We start from the raw sequence: 24483 nt of genomic DNA, 5'->3' as shown, positions 1-24483 counted from the left end.
GGTACAGCTGGACGGGAAGACAGTCCAGGGCTCTCTGACTCCAGGCCAGGGAACAGAATGTGGGCAGCTATAAATCAGAGGGCCTTGGGCCCTGCAGCTGCCTGAGCTTTGCCCAAGTCCTGCCCCGGAGAAACAGTTGTAGGAAGTGGGAGGTAAGATCCACACAGCCAGAAGGCTTTATGCAGTTTTAATTCAAGAGCCTGAAACTGTGAATCCCAAATGGAGCTGCATTTGGAATACGAAGACTTGGCTTTGATCTTCCCACTCAGCCAGTGGGGTGCAGGATGCCCTGGAGTGGGCTGAGCTGGCACCAGATTTTCTATCTTATCTGGCCGTGGACAGGATTGGAGGGCAGCTCTCCAGAACTAGGGGAAAACAAACCCAGCCCACTGAGTCCCAGGACATGCTCTGTGTCAGGTGGGGTGGAAGGGACTTTCCAAGGGCAAAATGCCCTGCTCCTCCTCAAAAAGATCCAGGGCTCTTACACCCGTGGCACCTGAGGCCACATCCCAGAAGCCTGCCAAAGTGGCCCGCAAGGGCTGACACTGCCAGGCCCAGAGGCTCCTGGGTTGGTGCTTGCAGAGAAGGAAGAGAAGTTGATGCTGCAAGAGACAGCTAATCAAAGGGAGTTAAGAATGAGTCACTATCTGGACATCTTGGTCTCTAGTTAGGGCTTAGAGTCCCACCAGTGGCAAGAGAAACCATTCCAAACCTTTTCAGGGCACCAACGGCCTGGGGTCTGGCCCGCCCCCTCCTAACCTTGCCATTATCCTTTGGCCCATGTCGAGGTCCCTTCCGGTAAGCAAGGCCTGAAGACTGCCCCACAGGGCAGTGGAGGGACCCCTCCCTACCTCACCTGTTGAGTAGGGAAGCCCTGGGGGCCTCTGACTAAGCTGAAGGCCAGAACTCCTACCCCTTCCCTACCACTGAGGGGCCGGACACAGTACAAAGGGGGCTTCCAAATGTGGTCAGATTCTAGTGGGATTCACCAGGATCAAGGGGACTGGGAACTGAGGGCCTCAGCACTAGTTCTGGCTCTGCCATCAAATGCTCGACACCTTGAGCAAATCACTGCAATTCACCTGCAGGTTTCCTCCCCTTGGGAATACCCTAGGTACTCTTGAGGGTCTCTTCCGTGACTGTTTTGAAACGTGTCTGGCCTTGATAACCATCGCAGATCATGACTGGACAGTTAGGAATCTAGGGGCGTTCCCCCAGCCCCCACCCCCTCACTCTGAATTGGGAGACCTGGCCCAGCTCTCTGCCTGTTAAAGCACCAGGCAGCCTGGCCGTTCCGAACCTGTGTCTCTAGCGCCTCCTTGTGGCTCTGTCAGGTGCAGCTGCTCCCGGAGGCAGAGAAGTGAGGGGTAGAGAGTAAGAGATCACAGGTACCTTCAGGAAGGTACCACTGAGTGGCTTCTGCTTCCTCCTGCAGCCCTTGCAACTGAGCAGAGGCTCCAGGCTTCAACAGAACGGTGCTTCAGCCACAAGCAGCTGCAGCCAAAACTCACTCCTGGGTCCAAAGAGAAGCAGCAAGGACAAAGGACACATGCTCACTTTCCAAGCCTCCTGTTTTTCAGGGCCTAGCTCATTCACTTCCAAACTTCTTGGGGTCACACTTAGCCTACTTCTGCAGGACAAAAGCAGACTGAGCTCCTCCTGCCCTGATCCTACCACGCTGGACTAGATGCTGCAGGCTGGACCTTCTGGTGGCTCACCACTGAGGCCCAAGGAGAAAGCAGGGGAAAGTGCTGTGTAGTACACTTTACTCCAGGTCAGGGCCTCCACTCCAGGGCACCGCCTCTGCCCTTCCAAGGGAAAGGGGGCGTCCTGGCCATTCACCAGGCCCCCATTCACCTCTGTTCCCACCTCCACCCTGCCTCCTGTGGATTCGTGCTGTCCATTCCAGGTCTGAGAGCCCACTCCAGGTTTCTCCTGGCCAGCCCTGGAGCAGTTCATCCACACTGCCAGCCTGAGGGAGGCCAAGGCAAGTCCAGCCCAGAATCTGAAGGGCCCCAAAAGGAGGCTCCCAGGCTAGATGGAGGTAGGTGCACTCTGCCCCAAAGGCCTCAAAGGTTCACCTCCTTTGGACTGCGTGGTCCCACCACCCCCATTCACGCAGGGTGGCTGCCCGCAAAGTCAGTGGTCAACGGGACTCTGACAGCCCATCTCTATAGCGCTTCTCTTCCACATGGCTGGTCTGCTCCAGAAGCCACTGCCGCTCATGTTCGGTCACTGTCAGTCTGAGCGTCACCTCTTGAAAGACGCTACTCACAGCCACCTATGTGAACCAGAGAGAGCAGAGCCAGCTAAGTTACAGCTATGAGCTCTAGCACCACTGGGGCTCACCGCCCAGGCCTCACCCTCCCACCAGTGACATCCTTACCTGCTCAAAGTGAAGCTTCCGGAACATCCGGATACTTGGTTCATTTCCTTGCCCAATTTTAGCCTCAAACTTGGTCAGACCTAGCTTGGTCACTCCTCCCAGAGAAGATCAAAAGAGAGGGACAAGCCACAGGGTGAAGCCCCCTCCCACACACACCTCCTGCCCTTCCTGTCCCATTTTGCCTTGGAGGCACCTGTCACCTGCCCCCCCCACCCTCAGGCCTGGAGAAGGCCCACTCCCAACATGCCTTCATGTGCCCTCACCCTCACCTGGGCCTGGCCACTTCTCCCACTGTCTGCTCAGACTTCCTTACCATAAGACATCATCATGAGAACAGCCTCGGTGCCAAAGCCTTTGCCCCTGCAGCTGGGCTCTAAGAAAAACAATGATAGTCACTGATGCTGTGTGCCAGGCTCCACCGCAGGTCCTGGACAGCTAAAACCTCATTTCATCCCTCGCAGCCCTACACAGTACTATTATTACCATTGTGCAGATAAGGCAACAGACACAGAAATTAAAATGACCTGCACAAGCGCTCACAGCTTAGAGACCCCCAGCAACCTGACCCCGAAGCTGACCCTTTAACCTCAGTGTGCTGCCTCAAGAGGACAGTTTTGGGGAAAGGCTGTGGACCAAGAAGGACACAAACTAGCGAGGCTCCTCCCACAGCATGGGAAGATGCTCCAGATACGCTCATTTATTTTGGGAGGGTCCCCAGTGCCCAGTACCCCCCTAGCAAGGATGGGGCATGATGAAGTTGGAAGACCCCCAAACCAAAGGTTAAATTCGCATCTAAGCATAACATGAGAATAAAGGAAATCTCCACGGGTGAGCCACTAGGTGCTGGGCTTACTAACGTGGAACCCTCCATTGAGCTGAGGACCTTCTGCAGCCCCAGCTGGCTTAGGGTTCAGCAGATCGAGGGCCAGAAGGGAGGGAAGGCAGGGCCAGGTGGAACAAACCTGCAATCATGACCTCAATCTCACCCAAGGAGGGCTCCCCTGGATCTGTGAGGAAGAGGTTCACATCTCCTGCCATACAGCTCTCTTCAGTGGTGCGTGGCTGGGCCTGCCACTTCTCTGCATCCATCACAATGAATGTGCACTCTGAGGAGGGAGGCGACAGGGTTATCGCCTCCACTCCCCAAAGCAGGGGAGTAACGACAGTCTTCCCACCCAAACCAGAGAGCTGCAGAACATCGCCTCTGTCCGCCGGGAGAAAAAGGGGCCCAGAGCTCCCTTTAGCGGATTACAAAGCCCTAAATTTGCCTCACGCGGGAAAAGACAGTCTCCCCTGAACAGTAGCTGTATTCTCAGGGAGCAGTAACCACAACTGGGTTTGTGCAAGAGATGTGAGGGGCAGGGCCTCAATTTACAGCCAGAGCCCCAAATGCTTTACTCTCTCTCCCAGGCCTGATGCAGTGAGTGGGGAAGAAGACAGAAGCATCAGCCATGGGGACTGGCTTCAGTGGGCATAAGAGTATGACGGTTTCAGGCACTTTCCGGATTTTTCATGAAGGGCTTTTCACAAAGTTTCTGTGGCCCTGGAAGGGCTACAGCTGGGAATGAGAAAGGGAGAGAGGGAACCAGGAGACTGCCTCTGGAGCCAGCACAGGGCTTCTGCTTCTCACTGTCTGCATCTTCCCGCCAGCTCTGCTGCATCGAATACTCTTGCTCCAGGGTCAGGGGCTCAGAGGCTGTCAAACGCCGCAGCTCCTCTGATTTCATCCACTCGTGGTACCTGTAGGGACAGGGGGATGACCTTTGGCATGCAGGACTGATTCAGAAGCGCGGGCCTGACATTTTAGGAGATGAGGAAATTGGTAGAAAAGAGAGGCCCACAAGGCTAACACAGGGCTCATAAAAGACCCAAGGAAAGGGTCACAGTAGTTCCTAAGACAGAGAGCCACCAGCACAAGACCCAGACTGGTCCTACAAGAGAGCAGCAGGAGGGATCAGTTCTGTCTGTCCAGCTTCCCATCCGGTCTCAGGGGTCAGTGCGGGGGAGCAGTCTGAACTCAAACATTCCTCAAATTCCTGAGTGGAAGTGTCTAGCAGGCTGACCTCAGTAAGGAAGGCTGGACAGATCTCCACAAAGGCCGAGCACAGGAATCCCCCAAAAAGAAACCGCAAGTAGAGAATACACCCCCACATCCGCACCATCCCAGTCTAGGAGACATCTGTCAATTGCCAATTACCGCCCCCCCCACACACACACACACAAGAGTCTGACCCTGTGACTCAGTTCTGGCCTCTTAAAACAGTAGACATCAGAACAACCCATCAGCTTAGTTTCATGACAAGCTGACATTAAGTCTTCAAGAACGGAACATATTCACTGACGCCAGAAGAACGTCACTAATTTACAATTGGGCAGTTCCTTCTTTTCTTACACACATTCACTTTAAATAATTCCTTGCTGAAAGTCCAAAAAGGAAGCTGGGAGGATGAAAGGGAAAAGCGGGGGATGAGTAACTTGAAGGGAAGTCGTCCTCCTCTGCTTCAGCATCCACTTTTTTCTGTCATTACTGCTCCAAACGATGATGCTTCTCCTTCTTAGAGGAAATAGCCTCTGAGGTTGGGGCTAAGGAAGGGAGGCCCTCCTGGCTGCACCTTGGAGAACTGGCTTGCACCCCATGTTAGGTGGACCCTTACCTAGGCACGTGCTCTGAGGTGTAGGGTACCAGCACCACCTTCTTTCCCAGCAGCAAGATGTTCTCATTTAATCTCATGGTAGCAGCCTGCAGGTGGGGAGGGCAAACACTTCAGGACCTTGTTTCCTCCCACTTAGGGTGGGAGCCCTGAGCCTTCAGTTCACTGAATGTCTCCCGGGGGCTAAGCTGTCAGAAGAACCTTGGTCCTTTCCTTCCAAACACTTCAGAGAACACGACTCTAGACCCCTTGAGAGAAGGGGAAGCGGGCTGGTTAAAGATAATTAAACAGTTCTTGAATCGCATCTCAGGGGGTTAAGCCTGAGCTGCCATGTCTGCGTGTCCCACCTCGCCGAACGTGGAAGCCTGGAGCTCAAGTACCGACACTTAACCCCAAAGCTCCCATCACGCGCCCCAGTTCTGACACTCGGTCCCACGATCAATTTTCAGCCCCGCTTTAAGCCTATTTCCAACCCCTTCTCCCAGCGACCCCCCCCCCCACCTGACTCGGGCCCTCTCTCCTCCCTACCCACCAAGCCAGGCCTAATTAGGCTCCTTCAGGGTGAGGCAGACTTAAATTCTCACTCCCCTCCCCTTAGGGTGGACCTGTGGGCTACTCTCCTCGATCCCTTCCTTCCCCACCCCACCCCCAACACCGGGGTCCCAGAACGGCTCAACACACACCCACTCCCCGCCGAAGAAAGCGTCCCCACCCGAGGGGGCGATCCGCCTCCTGAGACAAGCCCAGCTTCCCCACCGGCCCGCGGCCTCCCAGCCCGCACGCGCGTGGGAGCGCCCCTCCCCGGTTTCCGCCACGCAGACGGCAGCCGCCCCGGCCCAATCCCGGTCCCGCCTCCGCAAGGCGCCCAATCAGCGCGCTGCGCCCCGCCCAGGGCGCGCACGGGCTAGGTGGGCTCCGAACGCGGGCGCATGCGCGCTGCGCGCGCTGGTGCGGGACAGCTGGCGCTGGCGGCAGCGGAGGGGTTGGAGGCGGCGGCCGGGAGTCAGCCGCCGTGCAGGTGTCCGGTCCGGCGGGAGGGTGGGATGGGCTGGGGCGGCGCCAGACTCGGGGCCCCTCCGGGAGGGAGGAATAAGTCGGGGAAAGGCTCGGAGCGGGGCTCTTGAGAAGAGGGGGAGGCTTGAGGCTGGGGAGCCCAGAGGCAGGGCGAAATACAGGTGGCGGGGGGCGGGGAATAGAGGACTCGTTCCAAAGGAGAGGTGTGGGGACCAGGAGTTGGGTTGGGAGGCGACCTGGAAAAGCCCCCAGTTTGTTGCCCTAGGCGGAGGTGACAGTTTATTGGGGCTGCCGTGTGTGGTAGCGAGCTCGCTGTTCCTGACCTCAAACGTGGATAGCCACCTCAGAGTGTGCAAAGGGGGCGCTTGTGGTGGGGGAGACTTCGTGGCTTGTGGGTCTCCTCGTTTCACTTGGAGTCTGAGCGGCCCTGGATGCATTCATGCCCCGCACAGCAAGGAAAAAGTTCGAGGAAACCACCCTGGTGTCAGTCATCTAGGGCTGTCTCTCATGGCAGATGTTGAGGCCACGTCTGTAATAAAAGTACAGGGGGCGGGGGGAGGGGCGCCATCCAGAAGTGCGCCCACCCCCATCGAGGTCTATCAGAAAGTTGAAGTCTGCTCTTTTGCCTTAGGGAGCCACAGGAGCTGGCGGAAAGAGAAGAAACCTAAAGAAACTCGGCTGCCCACCGACCCTTCCTCACTTTTGGAAATGGCGGGAGAAATCACAGAGACCGGGGAGCTCTACTCTCCCTACGTGAGTTTTATCCACATGGTTGCCACCGGCTCCTAGAGAAGCAGGGTGCTTCCTCGACTGTACTAGCGATTGCCGCTGCTTTTGGACCCTGGCGAAAGCCAGGGTGGGGAACTCCATTCAGCAGGAGCCACGTTGCGGCGGTCCTGGCTCAGAGCATGTGATGGGAGTTGGCTCACGTGGTAGATGCTGGTCAGAGTGGTCAAGGAAACAAAACTGACTTGATCACGCCTTGCGATATTTATGCCGGGGCCACTAACACTTGCGGGCTGTGCTGCTGTGGGTAGATGGTGACTGACAGCTACTGACTCTGAGTTTGCTCATCTCAGCAGTTTGAAAGTACTTTGGTTGCCAGCTGAGTTGTAAATTGTGCAGCTTTTATGGTCTCGGATGGCGTAAGAGGCAGAGAAAGCAGAGACTTCCAAGTGCAGTTTGCTGGAGTCTATAATTAGAACAATTAGAAGGACTGATTTCTTACTGTGTTGGGTCTGCGTTACCCCCCCCCCCCGCCCCCACCCCCCACCGGTACACCCAGTTTATCTTCCTTGTGTAATAAAAAGATTGGTCGTGGTTACATCAGAGTCCTCTTGCCTGGATACCTAGCTGGAGGATTGGAATAATCGCATAATTGACTCATGTTGCTACTAAGTATCCCAGGGAAAAGCAGCACTGCCTTAAGTAGCAAAAGTCCTCTTTCTAGATGCACCTAGCCTGTGGAATCCCTGCTTTGTTTCTGCTAGCTTCCCAGACCCTCGAGCTGTGGTGTGATGGATAAGGAAGCATCTCTGAGGGGCACCTGGGTGGCTCAGTCAATTAAGCATCTCTTAATTTCGGCTCAGGTGGTGATCTCACAGTTTGTGAGTTCAAGTCCCGCATCAGGCTCTGTGCTGACAGTGTGGAGCCTGCTTGGAATGCTCTCTTCCTCTCTCTCTGCCCCTCCACCACTCATGCTGTCTCTCTCAAATAAGTAAATAAATTAAATAAGCATCTCTGAACATAGCTGGCAAAAAGCCATTTTCACACCAGAGTGTTCCTACTGGATCTGTGCCTTTTGTGTGTAGCACTTAAAGAGCCTCCTTCCCCTCCATAATTTATCGAGGGAAGTCTTTCTTGAACTTTGGACTGAACCTCATTGTGGTCCTTTCATCTGAGGAATTGGGTAACAGCTCACAGCCTCCTCCTGGTATCAGCAGTGAAGTGTCCACATTGTCCATAAAAGTTCCTGCTGCTTCTCAGAGCATCTGTATGCTTAGAGATGAGAAAACGAGTTACACTGAGTTTTGAAAAGGAAAATATTTTGATATGCTCACTTTCTTGTGTGTCTCCAGTTCACATAATCATTTCACACGTCGGCAGTGTATATGTCCTGTGTATACCCACAGGAAATTGGGCAGTAGGCCTGAAGGCCTCAGTGCGTTCTGCTTCCCACCCCCGGTTTTCCTGTGTGATTGGTTTTGTTTGAGGGCCTACTCTGGGCATTTGCCATAAACAACTGCTTGCATTCTCTTATCCTACCGGTGGAGAGAGATGGGAAGAGATGGGCGGTGGTGAGGTGGTATTAGGCAGGAGTTAGCGGTCAGGGTTTGAGGAGAGATCATGCCTTTTCTCTGAGTTTTCCCCTGATTCTGCCATCCTGGGAGAGAGGTTCTTGATCCCTTGTGAGACCAGGAGAAGGGCATAAGGTTCCCCATCGGCAGAGCCCAGAAAAGCAGTGGAACTCACTCCACTGCGGACATGGCTTGGAATCCCCTGCTCAGCACAGGGCAGGCATGACCCGCTCTCGAGGTCTTGGGAAACTGAGACACTGAGCACTTACTTGGTTCACGAAGGTGCATCAGCTCATAACTTGGGTTATTCGCAACACAGAGCCTCTCCCTACCTCTGTGTTGCCCTGTTGTCAGATCTTTTCTGCTTTTCGGGTGTTAGGGATGTTTGCCTTAGCTTGCATTGTTCTGCATAAAAATACATGTACTCAGCAGACTGGCCTCAGAGGACTTACCTGTCAGGCCCTCTCAAGGAGAGTGCCGGATTCAGAACACGGTTCAGGCCCATATGCCACCCCCACATCCTCAAAGTGATCTCAGAACAGGCATGTCTGTTTCCCTATTTACGGGGACCAGGAGTGGCTCAGGACTGCGGGGATTGTGTGATCCAAATAGAGGATGAAGTGGACCACCACCTGCACAAGGATCAGTGGCCAAGGGCCCCTCCTGCCAGCCAGTCTTGCCAAAGATCGTTGCTGTTGCTTTCGAAGGACAGGCCGCTTGCTTCCGCATCTCTTTTGCCTTCTGTTTCCTTTGACAAGTGTCATTGGGGAAGCGGGCAAAAACCACCGTTAACTCCTGCCTTGTGCACATCTGGGGGTGAGGCCGCCGGGCATTAGGTAAGGCAGCAGGAACGCTGCACTGACATCCCTAGAGCACAGGGGAGCAGGTCCCCCATCCCGAGGAAGAGTGGAGAAGGGGAAGAGACGGTTTAGCCTGCAGCGGGGCTTTATTCTGCTTTTGGCCACACTTTCCACGAGGCTGTCCCCACAGAACCGTCAGGTAACCAGCAGAAGAGAACATCTCCTTCCTCTTCCTCCTGCCCCACAACTACCTTTGACCTGGCTTGTGGCTTAGCTCAGATCTGCTTCCTGCTCCATAAGTCTACTCCTAGTTGGTCCTCGCTGACACCTTTGCTGAAGGTCAGAAGGGTTTAACTCTTGCCAGGAAGGTGAAGACATCTCATGTTATCCTACAGGGCTCCCTGAGCCCCCCTAGGCCCAGAGTACTCCCTTTGAAACTGAAGAATGTCAATAGTGCAAGAGAAGTGTGACTGCCCATTTCTGCTCCTAACTGCTAACAGCACGTATCCCAGTTAACTCCTTTTGTAAAGTTCTTAAGGGTGTTTTTTTTTTTAATCAAAAATTTTTAATTTTTATTAGAGCTCCGTGCCTAGCACGGAGCCTGATGTGAGGGCTTAGTCCCACAACCCTGAGATCGTGACCTGAGCCAAAACCGAGTCAGACGCTTAACTGACTGAGGTCGTGACCTGAGCCAAAATCAAGAGTCAGACGCTCAACTGACTGCACCCAGGCGCCCTTTAAAGGTCTTTTTCGCTGAGACTTATTTGAAGTTTCTGTTGGGATTATGTCTTTATCAGCAGTGGTTCTCAGCTGGTGGCAGTCTTGCCCCTCCCCCCCCCATATCCCAGGACATTTGGCAACGTCTGGAGACGTTTGTGATCATCCCAGCACAGGCACGAGGCTGGGGAGTACTAGAACCTAGTGGGTAGAGACCAGAGATGCTACTAAACATCCTACAATCCACAGGACAGCCCCACAACAGAAGAATCTGGCCCCAAATTCCAACAGTGCTCAGCCAGAGATAGACCCTTGACCCTTCATCTCAAGACCTTCAGGTATCACTGAATTCAAAAATGCCTCTTGTACTGTTACAAAACATTTTGGCAAAGAACCGTCACTTTCCCTCTCACGAGAACCTTCACCAAGGCCATTTTCCAAAAAGAAAAAGGGTCTACCCTTCATATGTGTTCTTGCTTAGAAGGGCAACATGCGGAGAACAAAGCTGCAGGGAAAGATGTAGGAACACGGTTCAACCTTGGTTTAATCCTTCTGGGATCTGTCTGTGTGATCACACTGAGACCATGGTGTTTACAATGGGACAGAGACTGTGAGGCTTACGTTAGAGAGGACCTCGCCAGGTCCAGTCAGCTCAGCCAAGGATTCCTAGCTGGAGGCTCTGTGCCAGGCACCCTGAGAAGTGACACCGGGACCTCAGTTGTAGCAATGGGGAATGGATGAGTACACCAACATCGAGAACCAGGACATAGGAAGTAGTCTTGCTCTAGGGGTTCAAAAGTGGGGAGCGAGACTGGAAGGGCTTTGTGGGGGAAGCAGCATTTGCGTGTGTCCAAGTGCTGGGTGGGATTTGAGGGGCCGGTGGCCTGTGCCAAGTGTAAACAGACTGTGAGCAGAGCTCTTTCCCGTCTGCAGGATGCCTTCCTATCCAGCACTCAGATGTGCATTTAGCACCTGCCTAGAAGCCTGTCCCTCCCTAACCACTGCCCGGCCCCTTATCCCCCAGCTCTATTAAAACAGCAACAACAACAGGGGCGCCTGGGTGGCTCGTCGGTTGAGCGTCCGACTTCGGCTCAGGTCATGATCTCACGGTCCGTGGGTTCGAGCCCCGCGTCAGGCTCTGTGCTGACAGCTCAGAGCCTGGAGCCTGTTTCGGATTCTGTGTCTCCCTCTCTCTCTGCTCCTCCCCTGTTCATGCTCTGTCTCTCTCTGTCTCAAAAATAAATAAACGTTAAAAAAAAAAAAAAATTAAAAAAAAAAAAAAAACAGCAACAACAACAACAACGCTGGGAGAATGGGCCCCAATTTGTGTGATAAAAAATTCAGTACGTGGTTGTTTTAGAAAAATTTTCTAAATACAGAGAAGCACAGGGTGCCTGGGTGGCTCAGTCAGTTAAGTGTCTAACTCTTGATTTCATCTCAGGTTGTGATCCCAGGGTCATGGGATCAACCCCCACATCAGGCTCTGCGCTGAGCATAGAGCCTGCTTGGGATTCTCTCTCTCCCTCTCCCTCCACCCCCTCCCTCTCTTTCCCTCTTCCCCTCCCTCCCCACCCCCTGTCCCTCTCTCTTGCTTGTGCAGTCTCTCTCAAAATAAACTTGAAAATTTATACATATACGTGTGTATATATACACACATACATATATAAAAAGTACGTATTTTAAAGAACAAGGAAGTAAAAATGAGAGATGGGTAGGTGTTCATAAGTGTTTCTGTTGCTGTTTTAAACAGGGATAAGCAGTAAAGCAAACTGTAAACGAGCCAATGTCGTAGAACACAGGAAGACCCGTTAGGAAGCGGCGGTCACGGCCCAGGCTGGAAGCGATTTAGTTTGTAAATGGGAGTGTGACCAGAGCTAGCGACAAAAGACTCTTCAGAAGTAGAATCGCTAGGACTGGGATACGCGGGAGGGGGGAGGCGGGGGTGACTAGAGACCGTGGATTTGAGGTCTGCAGAAAGACTGATGCGGAGGTGAAGCCACAGGACTGAGTGAAGTTGCTGAGGGAAAGGAGACAGTTTACATCAGAGCGTAAGAAGGAGTAAAGACTAAGAAAGTCATTGGATTGGGCAAATAGGAGGTCATTGGTGATTTTGAAGAACATCGTTGCAAAAGAGCTCTGGGAGTGGAAACGCAAAGTACAGAAACTTGGAAATGAAGGTAGAGGAAATAGGTAGCTTCTTTGGTGAGTGGGGTTAAGGGTAGTGAGAGGATTGTGGGTTTTTTTTTTTTTTTTAATGTTTGTTTATTTTTGAAAGAGTGTGAGTGGGAGAGGGGCAGAGAGAGAGGGAGACCAAGAATCCCAAGCAGGCTCTATGCACTGTCAGCACAGAGCCCAATGCAGGGCTCGAACCTACAAACCATGAGATCATGACCTGAGCTGAAGTCTGACGCTTAACCGACTAAGCCACCCAGGTGCCCCAAGAGGGTGGTGGTTTTTTCTTTTTGTTTTTTTTTAATTTTTTTTTTTTTAACATTTATTTATTTTTGAGACAGAGAGAGACAGAGCATGAATGGGGGAGGGTCAGAGAGAGGGAGACACAGAATCTGAAACAGGCTCCAGGCTCTGAGCTTGCAGCACAAAGCCTGACGCGGGGCTCGAACCCACGGACCGTGAGATCATGACCTGAGCCGAAGTCGGCCGCTTAACCGACTGAGCCACCCAGGCGCCCCGAGAGGGTGGTGTTTTAAAGGTGTCAAGGACATTTGTAGGCAGAGGGGAGGAGCTGGTAGGAAGAAGATTCCAGAAAGAAGGACTGAGCCCAAAAATTCGGGTGCAGGAGGAAGGTCACATGTCCCCCATGGGTAGAGAGGGAGTGGGAAAGATGCAGACACTGATTGTTGAATGAAGAGGGAGTGAAGCTGGCGGAGGGCACATCAGATGGCCTCAGTCACCTCTGTGACACAGGAAGCAGCCTTCAATTGAGAGAGGTGGAGGTCAGGGGCTAGGGCTTGAAGAGGTTTCCTTTGGCAAATGCCAAGAAGTCCATGGTGGAATAAAGAAAATCAATGCTGTTGGAGCACAGGTGAAGGAACCATTCATCTGTGGTAAAACCAGTCATTATAATTAAAAAGAAAAAAAAAATTTCCAGGAACTTTTAGCAGCTTCATATAGGAAATAGAGGAAGCAGGCGCTGGGTCTGTCCAAGGCTGGGGTCGGGAGGGTCAGAACAGGGGAGGGTGTGTGAATCATGGGTAGAGGGTAGAGAGCACTTTGTGGAACTAGCTCATTGTACACGAGGCCAAAGAATGCAAATGCGGCCAGAGTGGAGGGGGTGGCCTGCGTGGGGAGGGTGAGGGGACTGCAGGTGTTGGTGGGAATGGATAAGGCTGCAGGAGTCTTCAGCTCAGAGAAAGGAATTTCCTGATCGAGATCTAGAAACAGGAACATTACAATTAACAACTAGAGTCAAGGAGCGCCTGGGTGGCTCATTTGGTTGAGCGTCCGACTTTGGCTCAGGTCATGATCTCACGGTTCGTGAGTTCGAGCCCCGCGTCGAGCTCTGTGCTGACAGCTCGGAGCCTGGAGCCTGCTTTGGACTCTGTGTCTGTCTGTCTCTCTCTCTCTCTCTCTCCCTCCCTCCCCCTCCCCCTCTCCCCCCTTCCCTGACACACACACTGTTGCATGCATGCTCTCTCTCTCTCAAAAATACATTAAAAAAAAAAAGCAGCTAGAGTCAAGTCAGTGTGAATGAGAATTTAAAATCTGAAGTCAGTGACTCAGGAATTGCACGCAGAGCCTGGTTGTCAGGGGCGAGGGAGAGGGTCTGCTGGTGGGTACCTGCCTTCTTTTTGGAGTGATGAAGCAGAATTAGATGATGGTGCTAAGAACCAGTAAATTGTGTCCTTTAAGAGGGTGGTTTTTTAAATTAAGTTTTTTATTTTAATTCCAGTATAGTTAACATACAGTGTTAGAGTGATTCAGTCCCATACAACCCCGGATGCTCATCACAACAAGTGCACCCCGTAACCCCCATCACCTATTTCCCCCATCCCCCCACCACCTCCCCTCTGGTACCCATCAGTTTGTTCTCTGTAGTTAATACTCTATTTCTTAGTCTCTTTTTTTCCCTTTGCTCCTTCATTTTGTTTCTTAAATTCTACATATGAGAGAAATCACACGGTATTTATCTTTCTGTATTGACTTATTTAGCATTACACTTTCTAAATCCACCCATGTTGTTGCAAATGGCAAGATTTCATTCTTTTTATAGCTGAATAACATTTCAGTGTGTGTGTGTGTGTGTGTGTGTGTGTGTGTGTGTGTGTATGTATATATGCCACTTCTTTATCCATTCATCTGTTGATGGACACTTGGGCTGTTTCCATAATTTGGCTGTCATAAATAATGCTGCAGTTAACATAGGGGTGCATGTATCCCTTTGAATTAGTGTTTTTGGTATTTTTTGGGTAAATGCCCAGTAATGCAATTGCTGGATCATAGGTAGTTCTATTTTTAACTTTTTGTGGTGCCACCATACTGTTTTCCACAGTGGTTTCACCAGTTTACATTCCCACCAGCAGTGCACGAGGGTTCCTGTCTCTCCACATCCTTGCCAACACTTGTTGTTTCTTGTGTTGTTGATTTCAGCCATTCTGACAGGTGTGAGGTGATGTCTTGCTTTGATTTTCATTTGCATTTCCCTGATGACTGATGTTGAGCATCTTTGCATGTGTCTGTAGGCCATCTGGATGTCTTCTTTGGGGAAATGTCTGTTCATGTCTTCTGCCCATTTTTTAATTGGATTATTTGGGTTTTGGCTACTGTGTAAGTTTTTTATATATATTTTGGATGCTAATACTTTATCAGATATGTCATTGGCAAATACCTTAAAAGGGTGAATTTCATGACATGTGAATTCTATCTCAATTTTCATAAAAATCCCTGAAGTCAGTGTGGGCAGGATGGTAGGGAAAAGGAAGCAGCATGAATGTTGACATCCCAAAGGACAATGGCAAGAATGGATAGAGCAGGGTTGGGTCATGTGCTGAGAGGTCTTGGGAAGAGTGGAGGTTTTTTGAGGTCAGCGCTGTGGTTCATCCTTGCGCCGGGTACCCCAGATGTGGCAGTGTGTCCTCAGGAAGCCTGCAGCCTGGTTGGGCAGAGAGCTAACCTCTGAGATGCAGCTTTGAATGCTAGGAAATGGCAAGGTGATGGGGCGGTGCCCAAAAGCAGAGAAGGAACCAAACACCGGAGACCTCTTGGAAGGTCCGACAGAAGGCGGGACTTCAGCCTTCCAAGTGTTGATGTTCCCTTCCCTAGCATTTGGTTGCACAGCACACCTTCTTAGAACCTCGGCCAAATTCTCCCTTCTGACCTGCTTCTCTGGCCTCCCTGCCTCCAGTTTGGCTGTCACCCAGGGTCATCTTTGGGAGCCACTGCCGGGAGAGGTTAATTAATTTCAGAGCTTGAAGGTCACTTCTGTTGCTTCCAGGTGGGACTGGTGTACATGTTTAACCTCATCGTGGGCACTGGTGCACTCACCATGCCCAAGGCCTTTGCCACCGCCGGGTGGCTCGTCAGCCTGGTCCTGCTGGTGTTCCTGGGCTTCATGAGGTAAGAGGCTGGCACACAGGGGCCGGGAGGAGGCTGCCCAGAGAGTCCTGACTTCTCTTCATTAACATGAGGAAGCGTGCCTGGGGGGCAAGGAGATGTCCACGGTGAATCCTAACCAGAGTGGCCCAGAGACAGGAAAGGAGACGCAAAGGCCTCCAGGTCTCATGCTAACGGAGCAGTTACACAATCTGATCAGTTAAGAGTCAAGACATCCAACTGGGCTTTGGAATGTTTCATGTGGCGCTCACGTTGCCTCTTGGGCTGGTTGACTTCCCCGGTTGTATGCTTTAGTGATGGTACCATCATCAATTTTTGTTCTTCGAGAAAATACCACCCGGCCACAGAAAAAGAATCTGACAAACCTCTACAGTGATAAGGGAAGTCAGTTTAGAATTTAGAATTTGCTTAAGATAGCCCACAAAGTAAGTGATTATTAACACACGGGGAGGCACATAATCACATGTTAATCTCAGCCCACTTTGTGCCTGGCAGCAAAGAGGTGCCCGGTGCCTTCCCAAGCTTTCAGGGGCACCCGCTCCTAGAGCCAGGTGTGTGGGGTTCACCAGCTGGTGCCTCACAGAGGGTAGATCCTACTTGAGGCTCCTCTCGGATTCTGCATGCAGGCGGGGAGTCATTCAGCAAGTATTCAGCAAGCCCCAGGCTCGTAAGGGATTAGGACTATGCATTTCCAGGTGGGAATCTACAGGCTGCCAAAAAGAGGCAAGGGAACACCTGGAAACATCCCTCAGAAGGACCTTCCCTGGGAGAAGTGACACCAGGCACTGTTCTTGGGTTGGGTTACAGGTGAAGCAAATTGGGACGTAGAAGAGGCTGGATGGGAAAATGCTCACATTTCTGTTTCTTCACTCATTTTCTCTTGGGGGGTTTCGTGGCCATCCTTGGCTCATTACATACTGCAAGTCCTTGTCCTTCTGTGGCTCTGCTGTCCCCTTTAAAGGACCTTCAGCACAGGCAGCTGTCTGAATGGGAGGTGATGATTGGGGGTCCCCAGGTAGGGGCGGCCATGTCCCCTCCCTGCTCAGCCCATTTATATTTGAACATGATCGATGAGTTGGCTTTGTGCAACCATGAGAATCCTTTTTATGCCTTAACTAAGATTGATTCTAGTTTTATTTGCAAAAAGAAGGGAAAATCTGAAGTCCTTAAAATGGTCACTTAGGCAAGATAATGAGAAACCTTTCCAGAAGGTGCTGAGGCCCTGGAATGGGAGTTTTAGGACTGGCTGCCCTCCACCCCCTGAGATGGAGTGGATGTGGCTGAGCAGTCAGCCTGTGGCAAGTGAAGGCACTTGAGGAGGGCTGGGCTAGAGCCTCAAGAAGGAGGGAGATGACTGTGCTGTCTGGGGTCCTTCAGCAGGGAGAGACTCCACCCTTGGGTTTACCAGCAGGAGGGCGGCTCCCCCCTCCCCGCCCACCCTGCCCCGCAGCTCTGCTGACTGGAGGACCCATGCACTCCAGCTCCGGCTGAAGTCTGGGCCTCTCCAGCTTCCCTAAGCGGAAGAAGAGAGAAGATGGTTTTGCACTCTAGTTTGACTCTGCAGCAAATGTCTGGTGCCACCTCTCAGTGTCCTTTTTGACTCGAGCCATAAAAATGCAAGCTTATTTTTACATTTGCTAGGTTATTAGGAAAGTAAAGGTACTGCCGAAAAAGGAAGGAAAGACAGAAACATGGAAACACATTCTGGAACCTAATGTCCTTTCCAGTTATCCGTGCTGTGCCCCGTCCATCAGTGAATGGACCTGGGAGCTGACTGCTTGTCTGTGTCCCAGCACGGAGAGTGGAGAGCTGCCCGCTGCCCTTCCCAGAAGCTTTCAGAAGGCCCATTGTGACTTGGCCTCCTCCCTGCTCTGCCCCCAGCAGGCCCCCTCTTGGTGTGCGGTACCACATCGCCCCATGTCCCCTCTTCCCCCAGGCTCACGCTCTACCCCCGGCCCCCATCAGCTTATTTCACACCCCTCTCTCCCGTGCATCAAAACATATTCTAAACATAGACAAGGACACGAAGGCAAGCACGCAAGATGTCCCTTACGCACACACATTTTACCAGGTCAAATGCATCTCAAAAGTCCCCTAGGGAACAGCTCTCAGAAGAGAGAATGCTTTGGGCTTCTTGGTCTTGAAACGATTTTTCCTTTTTCATTGTGCCACCTCCAACCTCCCACCTGCCTTTGGCAATTAAACTGTGGCCTTACTCCGCAGCTTTGTGACGACTACCTTCGTGATAGAGGCCATGGCCGCGGCCAACGCTCAGCTCCACTGGAAGAGGATGGAAAACCACCAGGTGTGTGTATTGCCCTTGTCTCCAGGCTGCGCCTCTGGCCAATTGTGTGCTAGAAGAGGCAGCCCTCAGGGGCCAGTTCTTTCCCTCCCGATGTGTAGGGGGCTCACGTCCACTGCACGTCTCCAAGACCCTTGTTCCAGAGCCAAAGCTTTACAGCCGCATAAGCTCACTGAACACATGCAGCCTCTGCTCCCTTAGCATCATGTCAGGGGTCTCCTTGAGCCCCCTACCGTGAGCTCACTCATCATTCTGAACCTCTAGTCCCAGGAACAGCATTGCAGCTTCAGATCTGACATCTGCATGTCTGTGCCTTCTCATGTGACAGCATGGAGGTGTTGAGAGGTGCCCCTAATTAGATGCCTTCTGGAAAGAAAGATCAAAGGAAATGGGTTTTCCAGTTTCCCGTGGGTTTTCTGTAGAGTTATGTGCCCCTCTTTTTTCCTTGTTTGTCCCCTCCCTCCCCCCGCCCCACCCCCTCCTAGGAGGAGGAAGAGGAGGACTCCTCCACAGCCTCCGACAGTGACGTCCTTGTTCAGGACAACTACGAGCGGGCAGAGAAACGACCCATCCTGTCAGTGCGTAAGTGTTGGGGTTACAGGCCGGCAGGCACCTCCCTCTGGCCCACAAGGTTCTTCCCTTGTAGAGAGAGCAACGGAGTCTCTCTGCAGAGACCGTCAGGCCAGAGCACTAGCCGGGGACCCGGGATTCACCACTTGCTCATGTTAGCGGCTTGGTCAGGCTACTCACCTCATCACCCTGGGCACACTGGAAGCTTGAACCGATGTGAGGTGTTCAACTCATCCTCCTGTCCCACCAATCACACATGTCTGACAGGTCCCTCCCCACTCCAGCCGAGCCAGGGCCATGTGACCCAGCTTTTCTTCTCCCCTCCATTACCAGCACCCCTGGGATCCCTTTCTATATATTGTTTTAAACATTTCAAGTGGAGAAACATTAGAAGTTTTTGCAAGAATTTGAAATGCTGGGGCACCTGGGTGACTCAGTTAGTTGAGCATCCAACTCTTGGTTTCATCTCAGATCATGATCTCGTGGTTTGTGAGTTGGAACCCCGCGTCAGGCTCTGTGCTGACAACGTGGAGCCTGCTTGGGATTCTCTCTCTCCCCGCTCTCTCTCTCTCTCTCTCTCTGCTCCTACCCCACTTGTGCTCACTCTCTCTCAAAATAAATAAACTTAAAAAAAATAAAGAGAATTTGAAATGCTTGAGGATTTCCTCAGTCTGGAGAATTTAGTGAACTTAGTGCCCCCTCTAGGAGCTTCTCTGAATGAAAACCACTTTCTCTTCCTTGTCCTTTTGGCTCCACAGAGAGACGTGGATCTCTGAACCTTTTTGAAATCACAGACCGGGTGGAGATGGGACAGATGGCCTCCATGTTCTTCAATAAAGGTATGAGTTCTTTCTCAAGGTGGGGTGAGGGCAATCTGACAGACCTTGACAACTAGGGAGGGGGCTGATGGTGTCGGCCAGATCCCAGTGCGTTTGCAAGGCCACCTTGCCGAGAGGCCTGAGCCGCTCTCATTGTTTTCCTGAATCTCTCCCCACTCATCAGCATTAGGAATAGAAAGGCAGCTCCTTGGCTCTTCCTGCTCATAGAGGTCAGGAATCCTAAGCAGCTTTCCAAGGAAGGAAGCCAGTGGAGCCGGCTGGTAGTTTTATGCCTCTTGCTCGATTGCTTCTGACTTGTCTCTTTTTCCTTCTGGACTGTTCAGTCTAGAACAACACAGGGCAGCTACCTGTGACAGTGGTAGGATACACCATGCACATGCCTTTGTGTGTGTGTGTGTGTGCCTGTCTGTGTGTGTGTGTCTCTCTCTCTCTCTGTCTCTCTCTCTCCCCCTCTCCACCAGTGGCCAGCAGAGGGCGCCAGGAGTCCACACACAAGGTTACTGTCTTGGAATCTGTGTCTGATTGTGACCCCTCCTCACTCTACCTGCTCCTTAGCAGGACTGGTTACAGCTGAAAGGATCCCCCCACCCCACCCCCAGCTCAGACGCTGGGTCGCTGGGTGTTCTGTGACAACACTCTATACCTCCCTGGCAAATGTTGTTCTTTGGAAGATGTGCTGTTTAAGGGTATGGTTTTTCAGTACCCAAACCTGTCCATTTCCCCTTCAGAGACAGTCAGACACATCTCAATAAATCCTGTCTTTGTAAGAATTTTATCTTTGGAAGATCCTCTGCCCTTTGGTCACAGAGGGGTGGCATCTCCACCGATTCTTTCCCATCTCCAGTGTGGCTGCAGTAACTTGGAGCCTGGGGAATTATAGAAACCAGAGTCTTCTCGACTGCTTTTCAGGACATTAAGCATTTGGTTTATCACTGGTGGTGTGATTTGACCGTCCAGTCTGGAATGTCATGATCATCAGCCAAGCATTGCCTGAGGGTCTGGTTCCTGCTTCCCTACCAGCCTCACAGAGGCTTCCAGAATTCGTGAAAATCAGACTGGTTGTGTCCAGCCCACTCTGTGATTTTCCTTTGCTCCATTTCTACCTCTCCCCATCTCATTAGACGAAGATAAGAGCATAAACCTTTCCCCCTGGCAGCCGCACCCAATCCCCCTGCAAATGCAAACTTTGGAGAGAAAACGCACATTGGAGGGAGGACATCCGCCTTTGAAACTTCCTTTCCGATGAGCATGTTTTACAGTCTGCCCTGACTTCTGTAACAATTCTGGGAACCTGTGGTTTTGGTGTTTTTTTCTCCCCCTCCAGACGAGACTTCTAGTTTACCCAGATCTAACAGAAAAAAAAGGAGCACTTTCATACAAGAGCAGCCTCACACTTAGGGGACACTGTCTCCTCTGCTTAGCGTTTCCCACGCTCAGCACTATTGACACTTAGACTGGGTCCTTCTTTGTTGTGGGGCCTGTCCTGTGCATTGTGGGATGTTAAGCAGCATCCTTGGCCTCCACCCACTAGGTGCCAATAGCACCTGTCAGTTGTGACAACCAAAACGTCTTCAAATGTTGGCAGATGTCCCCGGTGAGGATTGTGAGGCAATCACACTCCGGGGGGAAAACCACTGCTCTGTTCTATTCCTAATTCATGGGCAGTTCTCTTCCCCTTTGGAAGGAACCCCCCACCCCTCACAACAAGCCCCCTTGGGGTCCAGGCTCACTTGTGACCAGCAGTGCCAGGCCTCGTCATTGCTGTCCTCTCAGGAAGTTCATTGATCCCCCTATTTTGTGTTTAGTAATGAAATTTATTGATCAGGGAGGGTCAATGGCAGTTTATAACCAGAGCTGGCACCGTAGTCCACAGGCGAGTGGAGGGAGGGTGAGTGGGGGGGCGGGGCACCACCTCTCTTCAGAGAACATTGGTGTCAGAGCAGAAAGACAGGCTGGGGCACAGGCTGTACCTGGAGCGTGGGGTTTGAGTGACAGCCAGACCCCAGGGGCCACTAAGCTTGGACATTGACTTTGTCTGAGGCCCGCCAGAGTTCTTGCAAGAACCATATTTTCCTAGTCTTTTTCCCCCAGACTCCTAGGAGCAGAGCTGACCTCAAATAGCCCAGGAGGAACATGTCCCTGGCTTTCCCCTTGGGGACCCCAGAGGCTCTTCAGAGCCACCAGGATTAGAAGGGAACTGTCACTTCATTTTTTTTTTTCTGTTCTCAGAGAAGCCAGCAGCTTAAGACCAGTGACATCAAAAATGAGCAGTCAGTCTGAACAGGAGTTTGAGACTGGCTGTCTGGGGGCATGACTCTGAGGTTGTAGAGCCCAGATGCTTTTTTTCAGAGCTTTTACACCTGGTCTTTAAAGCTCGAATCACACATGGAATTTAGCACAGGTACAGTTCTCGCTGTACAGGATCGAATATAGTCAGGGACTTGCCAGGGTCAGGAAGCAAGGTCAGTAGCACTGGGGCTAGAGCCTCCGTTCCCAGTTCCTGGTTCAGCCCTCCCCCACCCAGAGGAAGAGGGGAGCAAGGTTTACCTCTGTGGAGGGAGCTTCCAAAGGCAGCGTCCTCCCTTGCAAACATTTTGACCATGAGCTTGTCTTAAGTGCCCCCTCCTACTGCCCCCTCTGTCACCAGCACCCCCAGCCACCTCTTCCCATCCAGGGCTTGGTGAATAGTCAGACTCAGAATGAGGCACTTGGTCTTTAGAAATCAAGGGCTTTTTACCCTCTTGATTTCAGCTTCAGAAGCTGGACCATTTTTTGTTTGTTTGTTTTCCACCAGCCTCTATCGTAGAGTCCTGTGTTTGGCTGCAAAGGGGCCCTGATCCAGGCACACTTGGGTTCAGCCTCCTGACTCAGGGTCCCTCCCCTTCTCCTGCCCAGGCAGCTTGTCCCAAGCGTGAAGGCCCCTCTGAGCCTCCCCAGCCAGCCCCCACCTCACACTGCCCTGCATTTGCCTGCTTTCGGAGCGTCTGATGCTGCAAGCCTCATTTAGCCTCACAGGTGAAAGTCCGGGTTGGCTGTGTCTCCTGCCGCATCGCAGTGTAACCAATCAGGCAGCACAAGCCACAGGACGCTGTTGTTTTCTTTTTGTAGAAAGTAAACAGCCTGAGAAAGGAAAGCTATGGAAGAGGTAGAGACTTCACCATCAGAAAAGAACATGGGCGTCTCTGTGGCTCCCTGACCAATGACTCTGTTCCTTTCAGTGGGGGTCAACTTGTTCTATTTCTGCATCATCATTTACCTGTACGGGGATTTGGCCATCTATGCTGCCGCCGTGCCCTTCTCCCTCATGCAGGTGACTTGGTGAGTGTCCCCCTCGCCCGGCTCGGCCAGTTGGGCAGAGCTTTTGGTAGAAGCACAACACCAAGCAAACTGTCAGCATCTAAAGGATGGAGATGCCCGAGGCCCTTTTCTGCATGTACTGCAGCCGGCTGTGCACTTTGTCCTTTGGAAACGTGCCCCTCATCATTGTCCCCCTCCCTGCCCCATTGGGAAAATGACTAGGATTCCCACCAGGGGCTCCTGAGCTGCCAGGACATGGCTCTCTGGGAACAGTGGCACCTGCCCTAGGAGGAGGGCGTGATTCGTGGAGAGTCAGGCTGTCTGGCCCTGAAGCAGTGGCGGTGGGAGCAGAGGCTCAGCGGTGGCTCATAATTAGTAACATTGCGTCCTGTCTGCTTCCAGCTGAGCGGGGGCCACACTGAGCCACTCTTCTCTTTATCAGCAGTGCCACTGGCAACGAGTCCTGTGGTGTGGAGGCCGACACCAAGCACAACGACACGGACCCGTGCTGGGGGCCCCTGCGCCGCGTGGACGCCTACCGCATCTACCTGGTGAGTGGCCTCGCCTCTGCCCAGCCTGGGTGGCTGGGGGCATTTGAACCAGAGAGGAGGGTCGGCACAGCTCCACGCTCTGGCTGGTTACTGGGGCCACGGCCCTGGGCACAAAACTGACCACGTTACTGAGAACGTAGCCTGTATGTCCCGGTGACCAGGCCTCAGTCGCGCGTGACTTGCAGCTGGCATTCGGGTCGTTGCCAGCTCCTGGCCCTGAACTCTTGTAAATTTCGCTCGGGGTTTGAGGGGCATCCTGAGCACAGCTCTTCAAGAGTGTCAGAACTAATTTTCCAGAGACTTGCCGCGTTTTGACCTTACTCCTGGCCAGCCCCGGAGCATATGGTAGGTGCCGGGCTTCCTGACTGGGCACGCAGGACTGAGCCATCTCACGGCTGGCCCTGACCGCACACAGGCTCTCCAGATAGGGAAGGATCAGCCCAGCTCTCTCCCTGTCTTCCCTCCTCCCTGCAGACAAGGGAAGAAGATGAATCTCCAGGCTGTTCTCGGTTGCTCTGTGCCATTGGGGCGGGGAGAGTTGGAGCCGAAAACCACGCCAGACGGGTCTTGGGGAATAAGATACGAAACCAGAGGCAGTTATTTATCTCTGCCTGCTTTGTGGGCGGGACTCAGAAATGCTTCCCTTTCCCTTTTGCGGCATCCATTAATATTCTCTGCCTCCTCTTGGTCCTCCTCAACCCTGACACATATTTAGGTGTGTGAGGTGACACACAGTTTGACATGTGGCCACTTGGCTGCTATGGGGCCGGGAGGCAGGGTTCAGGAGAGAGCTGAGCCTTTCGGGGAGTTGGCCTCCTTGTTATCTGTCCTGGCAAAGGCTTGTGTAGGACCTGCCAGCTGTGTCACCTGGTTTGGAGTTTGTTAACCCAGGGACACCGAAGGGTGGTTTTGCCTTCCCAGTCCTGCCCCGTGGACCTGCCGAAGGAGTCCTGTGGCCCAGGCCACGGGAGAGATTTGTTTTCCACTTCTGTGTTGCTGGAGCAGTCGAATGGTCTGGTGTTTCTCTCCCTCATTCACCTGTGGCTAGAATCATATCTCAGATCCACCCCCCCACTCCTGCCACCCCACCACAGGTCTGGTGGGGATTTGGTAGCAGGTTCATTCCCTGGCACTATTCCCTGCTTCCCCAGTCTGGGGGAGGGGGGCCGCTGGGAGGGCAGCCCAGCTGAGGCCTGTTAGCCTCTTAGCATTTAAACAGACCATCATTGATTAAATTAGCCAAAGTGTTAGTTAAATGTAAGGCTCTAGATCTCTAGATCCTAACTGGCTGAAGGAGGAGGTGGAGGAAAGGGTCCAAGAGGCTCAACACAGACACAGGAGCATATCCAGGGCAGAGGCACCAGACCTCAGGTGGGTCTTTCCACGAGAGACTGTTAGACTTTGTGCTGAATCTACCTGGCACGTCCCCTCCCCAGCAACACAGATACAGAGTACTGGGAATATTGGCTGCTGCCATTTGTCTGGTAA

The 24483-nt window shown here is 52.4% G+C and overlaps 2 protein-coding genes across 5 annotated transcripts in view; one reads left to right on the top strand and one right to left on the bottom strand.

Moving 5' to 3' along the window:
• Positions 1 to 112: 112 nt before the first annotated feature.
• Positions 113 to 5877, bottom strand: NAT9 (N-acetyltransferase 9 (putative)). Of its 2 annotated transcripts, none has more exons than XM_049635810.1 (7): positions 5721 to 5877; positions 5041 to 5126; positions 4017 to 4126; positions 3349 to 3492; positions 2700 to 2759; positions 2387 to 2481; positions 113 to 2281 (listed from the first exon to the last, which is right to left on the bottom strand). In XM_049635810.1, exons 2-7 carry the CDS (start codon positions 5115 to 5117, stop codon positions 2147 to 2149), a joined length of 621 nt encoding a protein of 206 aa, XP_049491767.1. In that variant the 5' UTR covers positions 5118 to 5126; positions 5721 to 5877; the 3' UTR covers positions 113 to 2146. The 2 variants fall into 2 exon arrangements, with proteins under 2 accessions (XP_049491767.1, XP_049491768.1); XM_049635811.1 differs by having other exon boundaries at positions 5750 to 5877.
• An 86-nt stretch (positions 5878 to 5963) lies between these two features.
• The window catches only part of TMEM104 (transmembrane protein 104), a 59827-nt gene continuing 41307 nt past the window's right edge, over positions 5964 to 24483 (top strand). Inside the window, exons 1-8 of one of the 3 annotated variants that reach the window (XM_049635804.1) lie at positions 5964 to 6055; positions 6683 to 6804; positions 15318 to 15439; positions 17660 to 17741; positions 18224 to 18320; positions 19067 to 19147; positions 22366 to 22465; positions 22890 to 22995. In XM_049635804.1, coding sequence (XP_049491761.1) covers positions 6760 to 6804; positions 15318 to 15439; positions 17660 to 17741; positions 18224 to 18320; positions 19067 to 19147; positions 22366 to 22465; positions 22890 to 22995 — 633 coding nt within the window. In that variant the 5' untranslated portion in view covers positions 5964 to 6055; positions 6683 to 6759. The other 2 variants (XM_049635803.1, XM_049635805.1) reach the window with 2 other exon arrangements.

The sequence above is a fragment of the Panthera uncia genome, chromosome E1 (assembly GCF_023721935.1).
Source record: "Panthera uncia isolate 11264 chromosome E1, Puncia_PCG_1.0, whole genome shotgun sequence".
In the NCBI taxonomy this organism is placed as follows: domain Eukaryota; kingdom Metazoa; phylum Chordata; class Mammalia; order Carnivora; family Felidae; genus Panthera; species Panthera uncia.
Note: the sequence above shows the minus strand (reverse complement) of the source record. Positions and strands in the feature narration are given on the sequence as shown.

Excerpts from the sequence above, each read along its gene's own strand:
- NAT9 (XM_049635810.1), bottom strand. The coding sequence starts at position 5,117 with ATGAGATTAAATGAGAACATCTTGCTGCTGGGAAAGAAGGTGGTGCTG. Across the intron at positions 4,127-5,040 it reads ACCTCAGAGCACGTGCCTAG|GTACCACGAGTGGATGAAAT; the intron begins GTAAGGGTCCAC and ends CTGTCCCTACAG. Across the intron at positions 2,282-2,386 it reads GGAAGCTTCACTTTGAGCAG|GTGGCTGTGAGTAGCGTCTT; the intron begins GTAAGGATGTCA and ends TGGTTCACATAG.